General features: G+C 38.0%; 1 protein-coding gene across 2 annotated transcripts in view; it reads right to left on the bottom strand.

Annotated features, from left to right (window-relative positions):
• The window catches only part of CDK19 (cyclin dependent kinase 19), a 120998-nt gene that overhangs the window by 32602 nt on the left and 62097 nt on the right, over positions 1 to 26299 (bottom strand). For both annotated transcript variants that reach the window (XM_069010983.1, XM_069010984.1), the window contains exons 5-6: positions 3476 to 3533; positions 2048 to 2179 (exon numbers count right to left, since the gene is read on the bottom strand). In XM_069010983.1, the coding sequence (XP_068867084.1) occupies positions 2048 to 2179; positions 3476 to 3533 (190 nt within the window). The remainder of the gene's footprint in view (positions 1 to 2047; positions 2180 to 3475; positions 3534 to 26299) is intronic.

Raw genomic sequence — 26299 nt, 5'->3', positions numbered from 1 at the left:
CCAGTTGGTATTTTCTTTAAAACACTTCTGCAAACAGAGACTTAGTAGCCAGCAGCCCAGTCTGCGTGGTGGCAGATGCGAAGCAGGCTCTAAGAGTCTGCTTCTGCCACCACGTGATTGTGCCAGAACCATGCAGGGGACAGGGGCATTACAAGGCTCCATCCCCAGCTCCCACTGGAGCAGATACCCTGGGATGCTTCTGTCTCAGCTGAAGCAGAGCTCCACAGGGAGGGTGCTGCCATGCAGGAGTCACTCTGCAGGGTGACACTGGCCTCACATTGGGAGATACACCCTGGTTGGGACACTAGGACACCAGCAAAAGGAGCTGTGGGAGGAGGTGAAGAGACCATGGGGCATCACAGAGAACAAACAGAACACAAACAGGGTTACTTCAGGGATGCTAAAAAGATTTCTAGAGGACTTGGGGGTAAACTATATGTGTCATTCCTCAGGTCTGCTACTGAGGAAGAAGGAAGAACTGGTTGGGGATATGATAATCAATGGCAGCCTTGGCTGTAACAACCATAAAACAGTGGAGTAACCAAGGCAAGGAGCAGAGGTAACCAGCATGGTCAGAGGCTGGAGAGCCTGCTCTGAGAGAGGATACTGAGGGACATGGGCTTGTTCAGACTGAAGAGGAATCTATGAGCAGCCCCCAGTACCTACACAGAGGTGACCAAGATGACGGAGCCAGGCTCTTACAATGGCATACGACAGGAGAGTGAGAGGTTATTGGCATAAACCAAACCAAGAAATTGTAACTAGGTATAAAGAAAAAATTCTTTACTATGAGGGTGATTTTGCAGTGGAACAGGTTAACCAGGGAGGGTGTGAAATCTTTGTTGTTAGAGGTTTTCAAGATGTAGCTGGCCAAACCCCTCAACAGACCAGGCAGAATTCACAGTGGGCACTGCTTTGAGCAGGAGGATGAACAAGAAACCTCCTAAGGTCCCTTTTGACCTGACTGAATCTGTCTGCAATTAGTATTTTTCTTTGGACCAGGTTTTTGGTTTTGAAATGGATCAGATTTCCCCCACTTCTGATACTTCAGCTTCTGCTGCAGAGTTCTAGAGTACACAAAATAAACTCCTGCACTGGAGGAGTCCAAATGGAAGTGGAAAGCAGTAAAGAAATGGAAAGTGCAAGTCTACATCAAAAAGTCAGGTGTCAGTTCATTCATTCTCCAAACTTTTCCTGTATATGGTAGTTGAATAAACAGGAGTTACTTGGGGAGAAAAAAAAACAACACACTGTGAGCCTGGGAAGTGTTGGTCCACCCAAGGGAACACTCAAACTGAGATGCCAGTATGACACAGTATTTTGTAACTCTGAAAAAAGGCCCACAAAGCATCTCCAAAGACTTCTGCAACAGAAAAATGCCTGCCAAGAAAGCCACCTCTGTACTCATAGAACGATTTAACACTATTAACAGAGGGTCACTCTTTCCTTTGCAGTTCAATATGTAACCCAACCATGCAGCCAGGATACCTCCCATGCACCTCAATGCTTTAATTCTCCAAACAGCTGGGCACCGAGGCTGATTGTGCTTCCAGAACTTAGCAGGGGACAAACAGCCTGGCTACCAGCATTTCCTGAACATGGAGCTTCATAAATCATCAGGAGTAAACAATGTGCAGATTGTGCACAGCACAGGAGACCAGCCTTTTGCTTATCAAGCCACACATTTCATAGAAGCATCTAGACATGTAACACCTGACAAGACTGCCATAGCTATTTCCATTTCGAAGGTTTACAATTACAAGATTCTAAGCCCATATTAAGAAAACACATAAACCAATTCAAAGGATATTTTTGTTTTAAAAACAAAACAAACAAGATACTTTAAATGTCCAGGTTATATTGAAAAATAAAAGCACCATCTTTGAAAAGTTTTAATCTTGATTAATCTTTTATGGATGGGATCATCTGCTACTACTTTAGGGACAAAACCCCAAAACTAGCTGGTCAGCTGATCATCATATCATATTGTAAGGCTACTATCCTTACAGAACTTGCAGGCAAACGTCTTTCTTACAGGACAACTTACCAATGGCCTTTGTGTAATGTCTGGCCCCAAGTAACAGCTCTGGAGCTCTGTACCAGAATGTCACCACAACCGGATCCAAGTCTGCCAATGGCTTCAAAGGCGAATTAAACAATCTTGCAAAACCCATATCAGCTGGAGAATGGGGAGAAAAAATGAGAAGAGTATTTAAATTTTAATACAAATAAATCAGAATTTAACAGGGGGAGAAAAAATGAGAAGAGTATTTAAATTTTAATACAAATAAATCAGAATTTAACAGTATTGTCAAAAAACAATTACAACAATAGCTCAAAAACATTAAAAATTAAAAATCAAAGTTTCTAACAAAACAAAAACTACTTATAACAGTACTGGACCAAATTTATCTAAGGCTAAATGTCATTTACTTCATTCCTAAGACTATGAAGGATAACATCTGGTGTTTTTTCATCATGGTATTGTAAAACTTTACATAACACAGATGCCTGTTCATTTTTTAAAACTGTAACAGAAACTTGGTTAACTGAAGTTGAGTAGTAGGTCTCTAATGTACATTTTCTCCTTTATTTTTATAGATGCTTACAAAACTGTGAGTCCTTGTGGCCGCTGTATATTTACCCAAAGTGCAAAACCAATATGACTGCAGTGTAGATTGTTTTGCACTACTTTTCAAGGCACACCTCCTACTTGACTTGGAGGAATGAGGTTCAGAGTCAGTCAGCATGTGCTGTTACAGAGATGTATTTTAAAACTAAGCATTCATTCTATAGAATTCAAAAATTCTCTTTAGAATGAGCCTTGTAAGTAACAGTAAGAGTTGCTAGATGGAAAGCACAAAATTTGGTGTACTGTCAAGCCCACACATTTTAAACCCAATTCAAATCTGAAACTTTTATTTTACACAAACTTGAGTATTGCCACATGCTTTATTTAAAAAAGGTAATACCCACATCACTAAAACTGAGAAGGTAATTAGATTTTGGATAAAGACCATCACAGCTATATGTGTTACGCATCTTGACACCAAATAACTTTTGTGTCGCAAACCTTTGGATCTCTACAAACACGTGCAGTAATGTTATTTATATTAACAATTTTTAAAAAGCACAATTTATAAGTAACGATGCTAACTTATGCTAACTAATCACAATAGAAGTCAAAAGAACCTTGGCCATCAGCACTGATCTCTGTAATTATTACTTTTTTGTTTCATACAGATGTATTTATATATCATCAAATAACCCAGGCAAGCTTAGAAATGTCTAATAATATACTTGGAACTTCTTTAAGTGTGTAAACTCAGTGAATGAGATTCAATATTGAACTAGAAGTTGTAGATACATATACTCAAAGAATACTGAAAATCTGTTTCCATCTTACACTGAAGATGTCTTTTTTTTTTAATATTAAACCCTTAGCTGCACAATTAAATTTTCTCAAAATGTTTACCTATTTTGACTCTTCCTCTTTCAGGACCTTCACCCATTACCAGAATGTTTGCTGGTTTCTGGAAAACAAAAGTAGAATTTTTAGCTGACCAGCCTCTGTTGTTTATTTTTAAGAATAATAAAATTACATACATTTATTTTATAATGAAAACATTTCTAGAAATATCCTTAAAAGTCTAAAATTACCGTACCTTTATGTTGCTGACATTTAGTTTTTATCTCTAGTTCCCAATTTCACAATTAGAAAACAGAAATATACTTTGACATTTCACAGTAAGAAATGCCATCTTTAACTAAATGTGCATTTCCATTGTTACTAGAATGATTATACTCACTGGAGAAATTTTCTTCCACAGGCAAGTTTTATATTAGGCTAACTTTTATGCTACATATAAATAATCTGGTAAGAACCACTTTTGCTGGTATAACTTATTTACAGTGATGCCAAATCTTGGTATGCAAATGAATAGGTGAGAGCCACTTTTGTTACCATCCAATGTAACTACATTTTTAGAGCTGTGTTTGTTTTTAGTGTATGAATGATAAAAATTGCATGGGCAAAAGCACTTTTTTTCCCACAAAGTTGATTTCATGCTATGAGAATTCACTGGAAACAGGAGTATACACACACAGCTACATCCCAAAAGCTTTTGACATTGCAGACAGCAGCTTTACAAGGAGAACAAAACCTTTATAGGCATTTTTTGCAATCTATTTGTTTGCAACCAGCTGTTTGTGAACACCACATAAAATCTGCACATGACATCACAGCAATTGTTCTGCAATTAGGATCTAGGTTCCCTCAGACATCAATAGTCATTCCTTGGAAGCTTTTGCCCTATTGTGTTCACAGCTGTAAAAAAGTAAACAAGATTGAAAACATTAAGTGATTTGAATGAAGAGATGCATAACAAAGCTTCAAAGCAGAATTTTTAGAATGTTCATCCAAACAATAATTATATTTAAATCCTTAATGCCTACAGAGGGGTCTGCTCAAGCAGGATTTGTTCAAGAATCAATGCAAGAGATGTCCAGAAAACCAGTGTCAGAATCTCACTTGAATTCTCAGTTCCTTGCCACTATTCACCTGAAATGAGACACTCAAACTAGAGTTACTAATTTGGCTCAAAATTACACATATTTAGCTTTTTTTAAAAGGCAAGCAAATGAAAAACAAAAGCACCCTACTTCACCTATTCTTTCCCCTTTCCCCAGGAAGCTGGTTTTCCCACCCCACACCCAGTGCTAGACATTGTTTCTTCCCTGGCTCCAACCACTGCCTCTCTTTCCAGATGCATCTTCTATTCCTCCTTTTTTAATTTCTAATTCTCAACACCATCCTTTTCATTCCCCAACATGTATTTGGAATCATTCAAGAGGGAATATGCACTCCCTTCTTGGAAAACACAAGAGTGATTTCAATTGACCTTGAGCAAACACTCACCAGCAAATCCAGGAAAGAGAAAGACGATGCTTGCTCTTAGCTAATATTTAATGATAATAAAATCAACACCTCAAGGCAATTGTCGAACACTGGTTGTACGTTTATGTATTACCCTGAATTGAATATTCCAGAGAACAGAATAATCACTTTCTGCATATTCAGTAACCAGGCAGCAAGAGAAGCATGCCAAGTTCACACTACATTTTACCTCTGTTAGAAATCATATGGCTAACAATTGTCCTAACTAAGAGAGCAAAACTCCAGTTTCCTTTATGAAATTCTTCCTAAACTTTTACCTAGCAACTTTGATTCAGAGTTGAGTATGAGTTTACTGGATTGATGCTCCAAAGCCAATTGTATGAGGTTCAACAAGGCAAAGTGTTGGGTCCTGACCTTGGGTCACAACCTTGGGTCACAACAATCCCATGCAGTGCTGCAGCCTGGGGAAAAGTGGCTGGAAAGCTGCAGCTACAGGCACTGGAACAGGATGCCCAAGAAACTGGTAGAATCACCATCCCTGGAAGTGTTCAAAAAACATGAGGATGTGGCACTTGAGGGCATGGATTAGTGGTACACATGGTGGTGTGAGGTTAATGGTTGGACTTGATCTTAGAGGGGTTTTCCAACCTTAATGATTCTATGAATCAAAAATACTTCAACTGACCTTTACATTCAGGATTGGATTTTAAGCACTATAAAAATGCATTTATTTGTCAAATGAAGAAAGCTGATAAAAATGTAATCACTGTGCTGATTTATAAGTCAGGTTTTTTCTAATAAAAGAATTACAGTAGTAAGAAATAAACATTATAACTGCAGGAGATGTACAAAGATAAAAATTAAAATCTAAGCAGAAGCAACAGGATTCTCAAAAAGAATCTCACAAGAGCCATATTTTATCTGTGACAATACAATATTCTCCAAGCAGCAATTTCTTCAGAGAAAAAAAGCTCCCAACTATTTTATCTGCTGACATAATCCACAATATTCACAGAATAGTTCAGGTTGGAAAGGACCTCTGGAGAGCATAAAGTCTCAAAGCAGCATTAACTACAGCAGATTGCTCAGGCCTGAGCCCAGTTGGGTTTAACTTCCATGGATGAAGACTTCACAGCCTGTCTCTGAAACCTCCAGTGTTTGACCACTCTCACAGTAAAAAAGGTTTATCGATACACTATATTTACGTCTACTGCCTCCTGTTCTACCACTGGATAGCACTGCAAGGAGTCTGGCTCAGTTTTCTTTATTCACACTTATCAGGCACATATACACATTGGTAAGATCCCATGAACCTTCTCTTCCTGAGATTGAATAGCCCCAGCTCCCTCAGACTCCCCCAAGCCCTAGGAGACCACCTTAGTGCTCCCATGAATACTGGATATACACTAGCTTAGAGTCTATGGAAGCAAGAGACTTGTCCATTTATGTATTTTTTAAGCCAGAATGTTTTGAAGAGATGTTGTTCTGATTTAAATCTGTTCTAATATATAATCCACCAAGATCAGAACCCTGCTCAGGCAGCCAGCAGAGAAACAAACTGATTTATAAATTGGCAGATGTCATGTTCATTAGCTCTTGTGAACCCTTCTGAGAGAGTCAGGGGCAGGGGAAACAGAGAAGGAATAAAATGGGAAACAATTAAAGACTTATTTCCAAAACAGCAAGCGCTTCTCCTGAGGCACCACCACTGGTGTGAAGATAGCAGGCATTTCATGGATGGCAACCTGACACCTGCAGGATCCCCACTGTCTCAGTAACATCTTGCATCGTGGCACCTTCCTGCAAGGTGAGAAGTCTTGGTTCCACCCTGTTCCTTAAATAACAAGAAGCATATATCTCAACTTCTTATTTCCCACATGAGCAATTTTACCACTTGGTTATCTACTAACCAGCACTTTCTGAGTTCCTCTTGCTAAACAGAGCTGTTCTAGCTGGGAAAGGCTAAACATTAAACCTGATGGGACCAACCTTTTCGAGATGCAATATATGATTTCCAGTTCTTGTGCCCATGAATTTTTATTTAATAAACAGTCACAGAGGTGCTTAAAACATAGTCACATATTTTGTGGTTGTTTTATATAATAATGGCTTGAATACTGTAAAACTCTCCCCAGAGTCTTCACAATGCACATGCCACAGTGAGAGTAACACAACCCCCACAGAGCAGCAGTGCTTGGCTAAACAAGCGGCACCAAGGCAGAGCAGCAGAACTGTAGGTGCTCAGGTATGGACGAAACACTGGTTTACTTCAGAGGGATTAATTTGGCATCAGAGATCCTCAGGAAACTATGTAATGAAGGTTTCCATCATGAGGTAAGAGAAAGGACTACTAAAGGGGAATTCAAACAACCTCTGCTTCTTGGAGAAGGTAGAACGTGTTAGTTCTACCTTAGTTCTTAGTAATCTCTGAAAATGCAGCATTTAAATATCAAAACATTTTACTCCAAGATAGTCACTTAGTCGACAACAAAACTACATTTTAGTACACTATAGTTACTGGACAGCTGCAAAAATCAGATTAAAATCAGGAATTAAAAAGCCCCACACTTCATGTATGTTCAGGCTACATGCAAGTCAGAAGCACCAGTCCAGTTCCTAACAAAAATCCTACTGCTATCCATGTGGTGAAGAAAACAGGGTTTCAGGTGGAAGGAACTATCAAGAACCAAGCAGCTAAAGACCAAAAGCTGACACACACTTAAGAGTAAATCATGTCTCTATCCAAGAGGACAGAATTTTAATAAAGAAAGTTTGAGAAGCCCTGCTTAAAATTAACTTAATTATTAATTATTAATTAACTCCTCTAGAGTAAAGGGTGGGACAACTCAACAAGAGTATGCTTTTCAACCAGTTACATCCTAATTAATACTCTGTTTTCCTCATACTCTCCCCCCCCTTCCTGAGAACACAAACACCAGCTGGGAAGCAAAGTGATGCTGCTGCATCTCCCCCTATCTAGTTGCTATAGGAACAACAGAAACAGTAAGAATTAGGAGTCTCACATTTAATACAAGCTATAAAAATGAACAAGCTAATCCCTGCTGAGAAATTCAGTTGAGGTTTGACTGTCTAAAAAACATTTGCAAAAAGAGCAAGGTCAACAGCAACAAACAACTGAAGCAAAAATCTGAAATATCTGCAAAAAGGAATGAAGATGATGATGATTCTTTACAGGTCTTTAGGTTATTTACAAGCAATAAGCATGGATAATAACATTTACTTTTCTACATTGGTGGGGGAGAGGGAATAAAGCAATTAAACAAAAATCTCGGTGGGAGAGAAATGAAAATGTTGGACTAACAAGTGTGTTTTCACAAATACTAGAAGTGTCATGACTGGGACTCATCCATCTGAAGATACGCTTCTTAGCTTAATATTTAGACAGTAAAACAGAAGAAAGGTTGAAAGAAAAGAAACCATTTATGGTATTAAAAGACTGTAACAGTTCAAAACAGGAACAACAACCTAACAATAGATGGCAATACTTCAGTTTTAATGGTGGTTGTTATCTCCTGAAGTACAGCAGTGACACAGTTCTTAAGAGATTTGGTGCAGAACTACAGACCTGTGAGAAAATGTCCATAGGGATATACCACTCTCCATGCACCATTCTTTATTGTTTATATCCAAACAAATGTGTTTCCCTTTTGGAATGTGTCACTGGACAAAGAATAATCTGAAATTAGGAGGCTTCTATTGTAATAGAAATTGCAAGTCTTATAGATAAAAGCTCTCCCCACAGTTACTGACACTGCCTTGTGATGAAGTCTTTTCAAGTTTCCATTATTTAAAAAACCAATTGTAAACAGCACAGTGTTGATACATAGAGATAACTTTCATTTCACAAGCAAAAATGAGAGCAATAGTATTTTTGTCTCAGCTGTTAGCATGCTGCTCTCCAAATGACAGAGGTCCTGAGTGGGATGGTAGTGTTCCACTCTGCAGGCACCACTCCAAAGACCACTGAGCCTTTCAGTTCAAGATTAAGAGTGAGATGCTGACTGTTCACAGAAATTTGCAAACAAAGCTTTTGTTCTTCTCATCTGTAAGGAAATGTAGGCACTTCCCTGCCTTAAACCCACTGTTCAAACCCAGACATTGTGCTCAGATCAATAAACTGGCACATATGTACTAACACTGTTGCTAATAATTGAGCTAATTAAAGTCTCTTAAAATATTTTATATGCACTGCAAACCTCCAAATCATTACCACTTCCATATAAAATACTTCCATATATTAAAAATGCACGTAGGAAAATTGTTATCTCCACTTCTCTTTTTTTAGAAAGCTGGTCAACATTTTTCGGATACTGAAGCACTAGACAGAGGTATACCATATAGAGTAAAATATCTTCACATCTGCTTCTCTTTAGCCTTACACACTGCAAATTCATATGAGAGTCACTACTCTGATTACATACCCATCAATTTCAACTTGGTTTTTATCAGATATTATCCTTAATGTTACAAAAACCCAACCATATTTCATTATATTTTTGGCCTAGATTTGTAATCCATACAATTTTCTTCCACTATTTCTCTCTTCTGTTGAAATGATTGACCTTGCAAAGTAATATCATTAACAAATCCCATCAAGATATTTACCATTTCATTCGAATCAATAATGTAATACAGATATTATCAAATTATCGAAAGGCCAAACATAAAGCTGATTACTACAGCACATGATCTAAAGTGTCAGCAAAATCACAAGGAATACAAAATTCTTTGAAATGGTAGATCATTCAACTGAACTCAAAACTTATCTAAATCTGAAAAGGAGGAAAAAAATAAGAGGTAAACACATTAAGCAAATATAAGACTACACAGGAAACAAAGAGTACCATAGAATGCTTTTATCCCATCCAGCAGAGTGTTTGTGCCTCTGGGATAACAGATTTTAAAAGGAAAAAAAAAAGTTATTACACAGAATTAACTGAGATCGGAGTAGAGAAGAGTGGGAATATGTGAGAGAAACTCTGCAGACACCAAGATCAGTGAAGAAGGAGGGGCAGGAGGTGCTCCATTCTCTGGAGCCACAGTTCCTCTGCAGCCTGTGGTGCAGACCATGGTGAAGCAGGATGTCTCCCTGAGGCCCACTGTGGTCCACAGCGGAGCAGAGATCCACCTGTAGCCTGTGGAGAAGCTCCTGCTGGAGAAGGTGGATGCCCAAAAGAATTGTGACACAGGACTTGTGGTTCCAGGGGGGACCCATGCTGGAGCAGCCTGTTCCTGAAGTGCTGCACTTCATGGAAAGGAAAAAAAAAAACAAAAAAAAACAAAAAAAAACAAAAAAAAAAAAAAAACAAGACCCACACTGGAGCAGTCTGTGAAGAACTGAAACCCGTGGGAAAGACTGCTCTGAGAAGTTCATGGGGGAGTTTCTCCCGTGGGAGGGACACAGTGATGGAACAGGGGAAGGACTCCCCCCTCCCTAAGGAGGCAGCAGTGGCAGAACCAGCATGGGATTAACTTGCTGCTAACCCCACTCCCTATCTCCCTGTGCCCCTGAGTGTAGGGAGGAGGTAGAGAATCAGGAACAAAGTTAAACCCAGGAAGGACAGAGGGTTGGGGAGGAAGGTGCTTTTAGGATTTGTTTTACTTCTCATTATCTGGCTCTGATTTTGATTGGGAATAAATTCAACTAATTTCCTTAAGTCTGGTTTGGCTGTGATGGCAATTGGTGAGTGATCTCTCCCTGTCCTTCTCTCACCCCATCAGCGTTTTTTCTACTTTTTTTTCCCTGTCCAGTTGAGGAGGCTTTGGTGGACACAAGACATCCAGCCCATATCAAACCACCATAAAATGGTACACAGAATTTTACAGCTAAGTGTCACCAGATTGGATCTTTTAAAAATTTTCCAAAATTTATTTTATTATTATTAGAGGAATATTAGCGATAACAGAAACATTTAAAAATGCATGGTAACTTTTTATCTCTACTCTTCATCCTCATAAAATAATTTTAAAATGAAATGTACAGAACTGATAAAGAAATGGAAGCATGTGCCACTCTTTGAGGGGAAAAAAACCTCTCTTGCATGATTCTGAGATATGCAAACTGGATATTCAATCACAAACCATGCTGTTGGATTATGGTAGTGACTTATGTATTTCATAGCAGCTGAACTGACATGGTCAAAACAGTCATTTAACTCCAGATACCAGGAATTCTAACAGCAACTACAGCTGCAGAATTTACCTGAGACTGATGGTAAAACATATTACTAATTAGGAGTAGGAACAAACTGTACAGAAGATACCTGAAGTATTTCTTTGGAATTCCTTAGGTAAAGATTTTGGTTAAACACTTTCCTTGCTTGTATTCATTATGTCTTGAGAGGGGAAATGTGCTGTTTTCATACAGAAGTTAGCTAGCAAAGAAATCTTTTCATGTTTATATACTCTTATAAAACTTTTCTCTGCACAAAAGCAAAAGTAAAAGAAAGCAGAAACACAAACCTTGGCCACAGTGCAACCATATATCTGCACATATTTAAAAAAAAAAGTCCCTGAATTAAATTTAAGGTGATCTAGCCTTCAACAAAAGGAAAGATGTCACTATATGAGCTTCACTACAGACCAATTTAAACCAGCCCAAGAATGTGGATACTCATCTGGAGGATCAGTCAAAATCATACAATGCTTTGAGCTGGATAGGACCTCTGGAGGTCATCTGGACATTTTGCAGCTCAAAACAGAGCCAAACTTGAAGCTGCATCAGATTGCTCAGTATCATGATCACGGGAGCTGGAAGTCTCCAGCACTGGAGGGCACCAAGCCCTTCTGGTGGGCAATGCCTGGCACTGTCTGACAAAAAAATTGTTTCCCATCACCTAATCAAAATGTCTCTTGTTACAACAAGGATCTGTCCCCTCTCCTCCTTCTCCTGCATTTCCCTTAAGAAGGCTTCACCTTTTCTACAACCCCCCCAGCTCAAGTCCCCTCAAACCACTCACGCTGCCGAGTGCAGTGGCAGCACAGCTGATGCTCACAGAGCCATCTCTGTCACTGCTGTAACCAACCTTATTGCACCTTCACCTGAACAGCTCCAGAGCCACACATTTAACATTAGAAAAACATATCTGAGATGACAGCATCAGCCTGGAAGTCCAGTTGCTAGAGCACACTCACTACAAAAGTATTTTACCAAAGGGAAAGGCAGACTTTCCCACTCCCGCCTCCATGTTAACCAAATCACACACAGATGTACATTCTATTCAAGTTGCTATGCCTTCAGTTACTCTCATATATAACCTTAACAATGAAATCAATGGTCAGGTAGAGTATTCATGTCTCTGTTTAACTTCATTTTTCATAGGTCAGATGTTCTCTTGACATGTAATTAAGCATGTACCTCAACTGACATTAATTCTTTGAATTCACTCCCCTTGGTTCTATCTAGGCCTTCCCCAGAAATGGCCAAAACATCCAGGTTCCTTATAAGAACACTCTGCTTCAAAATCCACTTGAAACAATGGTTTCTTAGGCAATTTATAGAAAAAAAATTTAATTCATAAACTCATGGTGTTTGATCATTGTTGAAACAGGAAAAGACTATTCACCAACTCTACTCCCTGGTTAACCAATGGATAATATAGTTGCACTTATGTCACTGGAAAATTGACTGTAAACAAAAGGGGAATATAAAATAAGAGTAATCATAAAAAGAGAATATAATTCTGGGCTACATAGAAGTTCAGAAATGAAACAGTCTTCCTTTCACACACCATTTCAGGTTTCTTATGGTTGACAGGGCATTAAATTACTGCAAGACAAAAATGAAGACTCCCTACAATTTTGGATGCTGGGCATTGCTTTGGTTAAAACAATCTTCACAACGTAGCAGTGTACCAATAGTTTCACCCCAATCAAGGGCAATGCAAGTTAAGTAAAAAGAAAAGGATTAAAAAACCCCACATTAGCAGAATGCCAAAACATTTGACATAAATTAAATTTTATGTTGCTATGCAACATTATCCAAGGCATTCTGCTGTTACTAGCGCTGCAATAGCATACTTGAACTTAAAATGTTACATGCAACCTTGAGAAGGACAAAGAAAGGGGAAGTCAGAAACAAAGAGAAGAATATAATCATAAATTTTCAATGAAAAAGAAAAGGTCATAAAGCAAATGTTCAAGTAATATGCTGAATTCACATTATCCCAGGGATTTTCAACACACTGCAATACACATTCCAGCAATATTCCCATGAAGCTACCCAGCAACCATCTAGGGCCTTGTCTTTAGACCTTGTCTGGGCTCTTTGGGAGCACCAAGCATAGCACAGGACAAGACAGATGGCCCAATCTCTGCTACCCCATTTCTGAACAGTGAGATGTGCAGGCCCACCACGCATGGAACAGAAGAGAGCCTCACCTCCGGAATACTTTGGAAGAATGTTCTGCTTTTAATGTATTACAAAAAAAAAAAACCAAAACCAACAAACCCAGAGGGGATAAATTTTGTTCTGTAAAAGCACAGTCAAACTCTTCCTCTGTTGGGCCTTTAATATACATCCTGAATGCTCCAAGATACTGTGGTCAAGCCAAGTCTTTGCATCTCTGCCGTCAAGTTCTCATTACACATTCTTCACACATAATCTTTACTCAGAATAATAACCCAAAGGCAAATGAACTGAGACGATATTTGCACGTGTGAAACATTACAAACACTACTATTTTCTTCACCTTCTTAAAGGCAAACGCCAGGAGACAGTAAGTCTGACAGAACACTAACATAAGAAAGCCTATGCCTGTACTAAGCTTAGGACTAGAATTTAAGAGAAGGGGGAAATGACAAAATGCTATTCTCACCTGTTTCTTGCATTACTTTGTTTCTGTTCCTGCAGCATGAAAATTAGATACCATAACTGGTAATTCTTTCAGTTGCAGCACTAAATTCCACCATTGCCAAAACCTGGTATTTGTTTTATACAATATTCTGACTACTCCTCTTGATTTAGTAGGGTTATTAAGACAGGAGGATTATGCCTCTATCCAATCAAACAATAAATGACTGAAAGTGAGACTGGTGACACCATCATAAAACATTTTCTTAATTGCCTTTCACAAAGTATCTTTGGCAGTAAAACTCCAATACCTCCATTCCCCCAAGAGTCTGGTAGAGTCAAATAATTAACAAAGCTTTTCTGACTGCAATAAATAACATAGTATGAAATGAATAAATATAAATGTAACCCATTTTCATTAAAAACAAGCTTCTGCTTGGATAGCTTAGAATGACTGAATTAGGTTGAAATATTAAAAGCCCTTTAATGGGAATGTCAAAGGATGAAAAGAATAGAGTAGCATGATTACCTGAAGTGGTTACTTCCATGCTGAATAGGTCTTAACGAGTCCCTTTTTGCCTGCATATGGGCATGGGAGTATAGCTGAAGGGACCCAGAACTAGGGAATACATTTCTTTTGTTAGTAGAGTATAAACTTGGCAAGATTTAGAAAAGCAATAAAAACATTAAATTTTACAGGACTTTAACAAAGGTTTATGTCTAATAATATTTAATATATTTTTATTAGCTCTTGTCAGTTTATTACGTAAGTAATTTTGTAGCATCAAGCTACATTTTTTTATCCACTTTACACATATGCTGTTTCTCTATGCTCATTATCTCAAGGAGAAAAAGGTGAAAGCCCATCTCTTCTCCCCTCCTTCCTTCATGTTGAATCTCAAGACTAAAACTAACCCTTAATTACATAAGCAATATACATGCCTGTTATACTATAGTATCAACCTTCTTCTCTGTGTGGAAAAAATCTAGCTCAGTGATTTATAATGTAACCCCAATCCTTATATATAGTCTTTCTGGGAACATCTTAAAGCAAGCTCCCACATTCCACTATTTACAGGGCTAGGTTATGTGTCCCTTTTCCTCACGGTTTGTCCAGCAGATCAGTTTTCAGGTTTCAAGAAGAACTTTCATCACCCCAATACAAGCCTTAATGCCTACAGCAATAGTGATTGGGATTTAACAGTCCTCTGGACTTTAAGGTCTTAAACTCACCATCCAGTTACCATGTTTAGACAACTTATGCATGTACCACTTGCAGCAGCACAACCCCAGGTGTCCTGCAGTGGAAAAAAAGCAGCTATGGACCCCAAATCAAGCAGACAGACAGAGTACCACTGTTCAGCTGACACATCCATTATAAACAAAGCTAAATAAAACATAACCTTCAAAACCCATCCTAACAGAAACTTTGTTCACCTGAGGACTCAGATTAAATCTCTCTTTATCTCTCACTCAGTTCTCTTCCCAGCTTCCTGACTTGTGGGAGATCCTCAGGCCCATGAAGATCTTTATTTTTAAGAAGACAAGCACCACTGGCCAGCCTCTTTAGCAAAACTTGTATTTCAGACTCAGTCTTGTAACATTAAGTTACAGAAACCTTGTGCTCCTAGTTTTCTCTTGGAGGTTTTCCAATGCTTTCTCCACCTGAACAAGCAGTTATGAAGTCTTTTAAGTACCTAGTAAATGCAGTCAGCTGATGGCATCCCATAACAGGGTTACAGATACTCAATTTCATTTTCACTGTTATTCAGAAGAGCACTTGTTTCACAACATTAACCACATTATAGGAGAGCAGAATCCCCACACCATTTGAAGAGCTGTCCTGCCTCACCAGCCCACATCTCCATTACTTTACCCCTTAAAGCAGGGTCCGTGGGTAGCTGCAGTGCTCATCCCTGAGCCAACAACCTGCTTGTGTGCTCAAGGCTGGGGTTTTTGTCATGGCTGGGGCTGCAACATTTCCCTTGAATGAAAAGGTACTGATGAGATTTTATGAGGCAGTGACCCTCACAGGAGACACAGGAAAGCATTTTTGGATATACTGCTATAGCAGTATTCAGTATTAGACTTCAATATTACAAAGTTAGGAAAGTACCAACAAGACAGGATGATTCTCTGAAATCTTTTTAGGCTCTTTTTATGTAGAAGAAAAAGTCAGAGGTAACAAAGGCTATGTTTGCAGGTAAGATTCCTAAGTTATAATATTTCTACTTGTTTTCTGAAGCCTGAGATGTGTTCATTACCTGCCATTACTCCCACTCACAGATGAGATTAAGAGATATTAAATAGCACATCTGCATGTGTTTACATCCATGATGTCTTGGCAATGTTTCTCAGTACAAATGCACTCTGTAAAATGTATGCACTCTGTAAAATTTAGAATAATACTGCATTCCTTTTTTTTCTCATTCTATCAGTAAATGCTAAAGAAAGGAGCTTAATCTTCATCTGGGATTCAAAATTTTTATGGTGTTCCTTTTGTATTATAAACTGTAATGATTATAAATCCAGTGTAACAATAAAGGTCTACATGGTCTAGATGTACCTGAAGAATTGAAGACGTAACCCTTAAATCAACACTAATTCAGAATTATCAGCATCTCAAAACAATTTGAAAGCACCTCATCATAACAATTATTCACATAAATTAAAGGTCATATGTGTTTAAGAAGGTTTTCCACCAATTAAAATAATTTTCTAACAGGCCAGGCAGGAACAAGCACGAACCCTTTCAATACAGAATGTACTTTCCAAAATTACCATAAACAACTGAAAGGCATAGATCTGGAATACTGCTATTCCAAACATGAGTGAACACTGCCTACACAACAACCCAATTCAAGTATTTTATTGTTTATTTATGCAGCCTTTCTTGCACAAAGGGCACAATGGCTAAAGTACCAAAAAACAGCTCCTGTTTTGGAAAGCTCCAGTCTGGGAAAGGCCAGTACAGCAACAAAACACAGGAGTGAACAGAGAGCAGTGCACGTTGTGTAAGGAAGACACAGAAACTGCACCGACACAACCCAGGGCTTTGGTTTCCGGGAGGGACAGAACTTGGAGAACAGTAACCAGAGAGGCTCTTCCAAGCAAAGACTGACACATAAAACATTGAAACTGGGAGGAGCAAGGGACAGAAACCAAGGAAAGCTTCTCCAGCCACAGGCATAGCTGGTGAAGGCTGTGAAAGGTGTATAAGCAACAGGGGGGGAAAAAAGGCTCTGAATACAGAGACTGAAAACCTGAAATTGGTTGAAGAAAAGCTATTTAAAGTTAAGATTTAATATGCCAATTAAAAAATTATGGAGACCACAAATTATCTTTTAAGACTCTTGAGCATTTATCCCAGTTCCTTAGCTACTTACATATAGTCCAAGATTGCTAAGTTTTCTTGCCTTGGAAAATAAAAATATATTCCTTTCTCAGATACCATATTATTTACTCAGCTTGATAAATATTTATGTTTTGAAAACCATTAGTGAAAATGAAACAGTTTCACTTTATAGAATGACATTTGTAATTTGTGTTTTAGTATCAACAGTCACAGCCTAAGACAAGCTAGAAGCAAAGGTTTTAAGTAGTTATGTACTCTGCCACCTTGGGCACAAGTATTTTTGCCTGTTAATCCAGTTTCCAGATTTTCACTCACAAAAACATCACTTACTTATCCAAAAGAGTCCTTCCACAGAATACTTGCAGACATTCATTTCAAACCAGCATCTCCAAAATTTCAAAATAAAGATTCTACAGATGCTGAGGCAAAGTATGTGGGACACAAGCAAGGAAGGTTCCTAACTCCACAACACCATCACTTCAGAACTGGTAACACTGCTCCCTCCTTTCGATATATCAATCTCTTACTAGCAATGAGATCATATTTGAGGGCCAAAAATTTCACAAGAGTTTAAACAACCTGTTTTTAAACCTACAAACTCTGGCCACAAAGAGCTCACATTGCACTTCCATGCTAGTGGGAAGTGCCAGGACCCCTCATACATGTGCTTGAGTAACCAAAAGCAATAGGCTTTCAACAACATACTTCTCCCCAGCATAAATGAGATCCTGCTTAAAAACAGTTCATAAACACATCCATTAAACAGTTACGTTACATTCTTAGTATTTGCTATGGGCATTTTCACGTGCAGAGTAACATGTTTGGAGTAGCCTTAGATATTCATGCAGCTGGATGAACAAATTAGGCTAAATGAAAGCAGGAGTTGTCAGCACCTCCACCAACATGCAGGTAACTGCCATGGGCACACTCTTATCATGTGGTGTCTTGCAGTAAGCACTAAGCAACCTGCTCCTTTCCATGAAGGCATGAACATATCATATATTTACCACAGGATACCACTGGTAAAAGTGTGCTCACAGGCAAGTAGAGCAGCTAAAGGGCTTTGAGTTCATATTCCCCATCTCAGCCACAATAACATCTCCTTCAAGAAAACATGCTTATACTCTGACCTGCAAATCTCAGAGGAAGAAGTTCCTTGCTGATAACTGATAAATGAAAACTGAGGTGTAGCAGATCAGTGATGAAATCTCTCTAGATTAAAATGAGTTTATCTACCTGACCCAGTATCTTACTGTGTTTACAAAGTCAACACAAGATTGAGTTGATGACACTCTGTCAGATGCATGCGTATTCCATCTAGGATTCCATAATACATAAATGGAAGCTTTTCAGCCCTTAAATTTAAAATAACCTAGGTAGATAGAGTATTTGGATTGAACATACTTGATACAGTGACTTGAAGTGTTCATGGAAATTACTACAGTTCATTAAAAGCTGCACAGTCTCTAAAGCAAAATGCTAGTCTTCTGTCCTAAAACCATCTTGATTTATGAATGTAAACAGAAGAAAGAAAACATATTCAAGGAAGCAGTGAAAGCAACTAGGCCAGAGTAACTTACACAAGAAGCAAGTTGTTTCTTTATTTCATTTCTTCAGAAGTGTACAAAAACTTTTTTGGGGGAAAGAAAGTACATTAAATATATTTATATAGTATAACATACTGTTACAGCACAGCATTTCAGATTCTTAAAATTTGTTTCTGTAGTATATTGCCAGAATCTCCATTTTTTATTTTACCACCTGATAAACATGCATCAGAAGGCAATTATGTTAAGGGATGCTTTAATGAACGAATACATTAGGTATTAGTATTACTTGTCCTCATTAATGCAAACCAAAAAGCAGTTCTTGGCAGGATATTAACAGGTGATGCTTAAATATTTTAGATAAACCAGCTTAAGACAAGATGTGAGAGTCTGTTAACTACTTTTGAAGATTAGGCTCTTTCCAAATGACACATACGGCACAAAACAAAGAAATCATTAAGTCACCTTAGAAAAATTTAACCTAACACATTAACATTTAAGTAAAGCCTTGTTAATGTCTCTGGAGTTACTTGAAACACTTTTATAATAGTTTTATAGTGAGCGCCAAGACCCCTCTTACACATTGAAATTGCTGTGCTGTATCTAATACCATGATGAATGGCTAATTAGTGATTGACCTGGAATGCCTACAGACAGTTTGCAGCACCAACTTCTAAAAGGTTTTTTGCGATCAATTGTCAATCAAGGCCGATTCTAGACTGAAGTCTGTGACTGAAGATTTTCAACTTTCATGCAAGCTAGTTAATCATGATAAGGGATCAGCCTGACACCTCCAAAAACCCTGTACTCAGTAACACATATACTTCTAATATTTTAAATAACACAAACTGCAAAGTTCGATTTTTTTTATCCTTTTTTTTAATTATCAGAACTATAGATTGTAGCAATTTAAACATACATGACCATATTCACACATAAAGCTACTAATAGAAGCTAAAAGCTAGAAGGGATAGGGAAAGAAGATTTGATACATAGAATTTTGCATGGGGAAACATAGAAAAGCTGTTTTGGGAAAAAAAAAAGCTTTAGAAAAGTCAGTCTCAACATCTTTTCTAAGGCAGAACCACTACAGTAAGGAGGGTCACCGAATTCAGAATCTAGAGACTAAGTTTTTATGAGTCTGTAAAGTTTTTGTATGAGTGTGGTACTTTTAATGAGAACCTAAAACAAAGGAGAGTCACTCCACCTGGAATGTGTGAGCTTTTCCTACATGGGTGTCAAGTTATGAAACACAGCATTCTACCTGTACCAGCCACAGAACTCAAAGTTGCGAAGGCCAAAGGGAGGAGCAATAATTAAGATTGTGAAGATGAGATAGAGGAGTATTTCAGGAAAGTCAAAGCTGAGTCAAGGTTATATGAGTAATGTTAAAGAAGTGGCAAAAGGCAGATCAACAGATACAGAACGTGGGCAGAGAAGAAGGAAGTTGGAAGCAAATGAAAGATGTGTGTCAAGAAAAAAACCAGAAGAATAGTTGTGAAGAAGGTTCTACGTGCCGAAAACAAAATCTGAAGTAGTCCAGAACTAATTATAATATTTTTCCATTCAACAATTATGCTCTTTTAAAAAATGAAAAACAGCCTGTGTAGACATGCAATGGCTGTGAGATACTGCCAATTCCTGAGAAACATTCTGTGATTCATGTCAAAAACATGAGCATGTTAAAGAGTGGCAGGTCAAGCTGCCCTAATTTTTTTAATTTTTATTTTTTTAAAATTAAACAACTCCAAACACATACTACACTTAAAAAGTAAGACGCAATTGTCCTTGCTACAGCAAATTTGCCTCAGCCTACTAGATAAAATATCTATGTTTTCAGTGCTCAAGTTTTAGGATTTACCTCACTATTGATGCTGCCAATAAGTCTTTGGACATTCTCACAAAAATCAAGTGCTTAAAATGCAAACAAACTCCTGTGGAAATTTTTATTTTCTTTTTTCAAACTGTATAAACAGGCTAGACACTCAAGTCCTGTTACTCAAAGCCAGATTATGATTTTTGAAAAGTTTACTGTGTAACGAAATGCCTTTGAGAAAATCCCTGTCTTTCAGAACACAGCATCAGAGCACTTTATACTTCCTGTTACTCTGTCCCATGTTTTGTATAGTCAATGCTATACAAATCATACAATCAGCTGAAATTCTTCTTTATAGTTGCAACACCAATTTTGAAAATCATCACAAATTTAGGACTAGGATTAAAGTCTAGGGAAGCTTTATTGGAGGCAATAACAGCTGTGATACAGATTTACTGACTGCAATGTCCCTACTATTAAAAATCCCAAAGCTATCAACACATTTAACAACTTGATATCTAATGTTAATAAGATGAAAGAGACACTCACGCCTTCAGTTTTGAACAAAATTTTCTGTAAGACTGAAGTGCTTCTTGCATGCTGAAGACTAAACTAGACACACACAGTAGGAGGACTGTGCCCAAAAGGCTGCATTGCTCTACAAGCACAGCATATGGGCACCAGTCAGAAAAACACAATATCATACTGTCATTATTATACCGACATTTTAGTCGCTCACATTTTCATGAAATCATTCTCAGAAACAACGTAAAGAACTTGGAAATTAACAAAGTAGCTTTCCAGTTTTAATGACAGTAAACAGGACAAATTTATCTCACCCTCATTAAGGAGTGAGATATCAAAGGACTATGCATTTTCTGCAGAATAAAAACACGCAGGTGAGCAGATACTACAGAGCACCTAACGCAGAGTAAATCCACACCCTAGACTACCTTGCTGTAACTTGTTCATGTAGCCATACCCTCTGCATTAGTTTAAGGTTTTCAGGGAAATAAAAACTACCCAAAAACTAAAAAAGGGTTCCACATCATGTGCACCAAGAAAGACAGCCATATAGTTAAAAATGTTGCTGCCACTAAATAGTCCATGATGTCTCACCTGGAAAAAATCACCCAGCCAGCAAATGGTTGGAGTGGATGGGCTCCTCTACTGTGGCACTCCAGTCCACTTTTTGCACCTCAAAGGCTGGGTAACACACAGTGGAGAAGCACCCTCACATCACTGAAAGCACGGTACCCAGCATCGCCCCCAGCGCCACAAAGGGCTGCACAGGGACACCACTGCCTCACACTGGCACAGCTGAACTGAGCACAGACCATTTTCAGAATAGCCACATTGGTACTTCTCAGACCACTCAGGAGACACACACAAACAAGTTTAACACAGTTTAGTTAATCTATTTCAACACTTTATGCAGACTTTCCAGAGTGCCCCCATGTACACCACCTGTGAGAGTAAGGAAGAGATTAGCATCTAGTATTTTTCCAATGAAGCAAAAAGAAAAGTCCTGAAGTGAGCAGAACTGTGGGGAACAGCACATGAGTAAGCTACAAGTTATAAAGGAATATAAAGGAATAGGAATATATATCCCTATAGAGAGGGGAAAAAATAAGAATCTAAACTTCATATTGAAGAAGGAAAAAAAATCTTGAAATGACATAAACAAGAAAACAGCTTGATTTAACATTTTTTCAAACTTAACAAACCACTTGCAATATACACTCAGGCACTCTTATGGTACGTAGAAAAGATTACTTTTAGGTCCCCTAAAAGGTTTACTGCTTCCCTTCACACTACAGAAACTGGCACCAAAGAAGAACAGCAGCTCCCCACCAGAGCAAGGAGACGTGCACTGAGAAACAAGCTTCAGGTAAATCCTGTGTCCTAGAAAAGAGCAGCAGCCAGCCAGCAACAGCATATATGCTTGCTGACAGCAAAATTACTAAGAAGCTACTGAAAATGTATTTTACTATCCAGCTATAATCAGAATTCCAAGCACATGTCTTACCCAAAACCTAAATGGGTCTCCAATTCTCTTGGGTTTAGCTATCAAGAATTCAAATTAATATTTACCTGATAAACAGTTTTAGGGCTGATACTGGGATTCATGCTCAATGTCAAAAAACAAACCAAACTTTAAACATCCTATTTAAGAAATTTTATTTTGGCTGAGCTGGCAAATAGCTAATCATACTCGCAGTTAAACAGCCACAAAAACAGTTTTCATAGCATTAGAAGTCAGTATCAGCTCATTAAAATATAACCTACTGGAGTTTGCATTTATTTCATAATTCTAACATTCATCATCCACAACTGCTACATCAAAAGTAACTACATGAAAGGCAAATCAAAGTAAAAATGTACAAGTGCATTTCATGGATTAAAGAAGAATGTAGAACAGAAGACACATTTGTGAAAAATCCTCTCTTTGGCAACTACTACTGTGTAAGACAAAATGGCTTGAGTAGCTGAAATCCCCCACTCCAAGAGGATTTTCAGGAATGCAAAATATTGGCTATGGAACTTTTTTTTCATGAGTTACATTTGAGAACACCAGCTACACAGAACACTACCATGCTAAATCCTGGGATTTGGGCTCAATATTTAAACTAGCAAAACAAGCAGGCATAAACTCCTAGTACAACCTGACTTCATTTTTATGACTATTTTTTTTGGTTAGGTAAAACACTTCAACCAAAAAAAAACCAAAAAACATCCCAAACAAACCAGATTTGGTTAAATAGAAATAAACTAATAGAAAACCAACCTCAACCTATGTTCAAAGATTATGATACCAGTAGGAGCCAAAACATCACACATGGAGGGCTAGCTTGGGGGTGGGAGAAAAGGGTTGCAGGAAAATGTAAATAATTCCAGTATCAAGAACACTTTCCAGATGCCACCAGCTTACTTAAACAGAATAAAATAATTTCCACAGTTTTCAACTACTTTACATAGTAGCACAGAAAGGTTACTGAACTGCTTGGAAGTGCTTCTACAAGCCACTCAAAGGAAACCAGAAGGTGAATTGTGCTCTAACACCACTGAGGTGCTGAATGAAGTGGAATGGGGGTCTGTCAAAACACCTGTCATACATTCACATGGGCTTTAGCTTCCAAAGGGCAGGAAAACAAGAGAATAGCAGTTTAAAAAGTCCTGTTAGTACTGAGGTTTGGTATTCAGAAAATTGTGTGTTTAACACTGACTATTTGCACTATAACAAGCCTTTTTTGTCTTGCAATCTTTGCTGCTTCACTGTTAATATAGGTGACAGAATATCATAAATATTTTAGCAGTGGTCCAGATATCCTGAAGGAATTGTTCCTGTGTTAATTAAAGTGTCTTGAAATTTTAATTCCAAGATGGTTTTATGTGGAATTCTGAAAAAAGATTACCATAATCCTCCCTAGAGATGAATCTGAAGACCAAATGCCCAGTTTCTGAGAGGATCACTTCACAGATTTTGCAAAGTATTTCCTTTGTTTTCTTTAACTGGCATACATAACTGTAGTATTTGGTCTCAAGAGCTACCATAAGGCCAGTGATTTCTGAAACATTAGCTAGAAAGCAGAAAGCATGGAGGTTGAAGAAGACAGAGGCCCTGAGATAAGCCATCTGGGAAACACCAGCTGATCAGTCATTTTCTGCAGCAGAGCCAGTTTCTTTGACAAAGTTCACACATAGTAGAATGAGAAATAAACTAACATCCTTTGCTAGTCACTGCAGCTTCCTGGATCACTAATCAAAGATGTTTAATTTAAATGCAAGACAATCTGCAATGTTACTGCAACTGCTTAGTGGAGCAGCAATAACTACAGCATGTTTGCAAATGAAGAGAAATGCACATGAGAAAGCACAAGATGGCAAGCAACATGGAGGAAAAAATGCCCTTTTTTCATTTTTTCTTGATTATATGTTGCTACATTAGTTGTATTCACTGATTTTAACATAATTTTCTTAAGCTTCATTAATTTCTATCGCTATAAAACAACATGGTGCCAACCTCTGTAGCCTTATTCAGTAGAGGTAATGAGTCCAAACAGAAATAATCCCATAGATGCAATTGTAATCAATCCCATTATCCCATGGGTACTTTCTTGAACAGAAAAAAAAGAAAAACTTCTAAAAGCAGCTTCTAAACTTTGCATTTTTACTTAGAAGGCAAAACTCAGTTTCCTCACTCCAAATGGTCTGCTGCAACAGTAAGTTTAAATACATCACATATTTACTAGAAACCTCCTTACACAGACGGTACCTAAACTGGGGCTACTAGAAAAGAAGATGTTTTCAATCAAGATGTTTATTCTGTATCAGGGAAAAAAAAAACCAAATAAATTCTAGTATTATTTTAATACTTTTGCTTCCTTGTTGCCCTTTTTCCATCTCAGGAAAAGAGATAAGAAGTTCACAGGCCATATGTCATCTGTTGACTTTAGCAGCAAAATGCAGCCAAAAGAACATTAAATCAGCCCCTTTGTTTCTTCTGACTCATCTGAATTTATATCCAGTCAGGGTTTTATGAGCATAAGCTTGTTTCAGAACCTGAGGTAAAGCATTTCTCCTCAACTGTAATTATTTTTATTAGTAAAAATTAATCTACAAACATCTTAATACTCTTGCCACAAACCAAAAGGTATGCATTAGTCAACCATGGAAAAACTGCTGTTTCCATGCACACAACAGAGGTAACAGTCTGCACGTCTTCACATACCTTTTTAAATCATGTGAAGATTAGTTTTTACAACTGAAGGACAAAAGCAAAGTTCTCAGTAATGAGCAATGCACCATTTTTTAATAGGTGCCCCCAATATATGTTTAATGCTAAAAAAAAATTTTAAAAAAATTAAAGTATATGCTGATAAAACTCAGTTTGTTAACCAGCACATAAAATTTCTGGTTCATTTATCTATCTAGAAGCATGTACTGATATGCGTGTAGGCACCTACGTACTGCTCTTCCGCACCAGTAAATAAAAAAGTTTATCTTCTCTCTAACCAGATATAAAAGAAGAAAAATGTGTTGACCTTTCCGTTAGTAAATTCAAGTCACTTTCTGAAGTCATCAATGGAGTCTAATTTCTTGATGTGGGTTTAGCTTGCATTTCCTTTCTTTTGGGAAATCTGCAAGCTGAGTATGATCATTCGTATGGTTCTCTGACACTGTGGAAAGTGCCCTCCATCCCAAAGAGATTGTGCAGATGAAATAATAAATGATTAGGAGGCCCGAACCCATACACAGCTTGGGAACAACACGAGTTAGGAGTGCATGTCCATACATATTCCTGCACCCTTCCCATGCATGCACACACGATGACACAGAATGGTGGGGATTACAATTACAGTGGGTTTTACAAGTTTAAAGAAACTGGTAGACAGGTTGACTCGGTATTTATTTACAGGAGCCATGTGCATGCTCAAATGGGGGCAACAGGGCCAAGAAGCTTTTCGAGCCAGTACAAAATTACTGGCAGAAGGCAGGACCCAACAGTTCTACATTCCTGCACAGCAGCTGCCTGTCAAGAGAGGGATGCATGAACCTGTATCTAAATTTACTTTTGATATCAGCACATAAAAATCCCATTTTAGAATTGCTAGTAAAAGGGGAGTTTCCCACACATCTATTTACATTTTATTTTTCAAACCCACAGTTTGCTTGCATAGCAAAATGAAAGTGGGAAATTTAAAAGCCACTTCAGTTCTGTTGCTTTTTAGGTAACATTTCTAATCATTTACTGGAAAATCTTGGGAGGGCATAGGGAGGAAGTGGGAGAAGTAGTTAAGTACTATAAACTAGTAATAATAGACTTTTTTTATCAAATGCTTTGAAATTAAAGCATGAAAGGAGAAGCAAA

Source organism: Aphelocoma coerulescens, chromosome 3 (genome assembly GCF_041296385.1).
Source record: "Aphelocoma coerulescens isolate FSJ_1873_10779 chromosome 3, UR_Acoe_1.0, whole genome shotgun sequence".
Taxonomy (NCBI): domain Eukaryota; kingdom Metazoa; phylum Chordata; class Aves; order Passeriformes; family Corvidae; genus Aphelocoma; species Aphelocoma coerulescens.
This window is presented reverse-complemented; position numbering and strand designations above follow the sequence as displayed.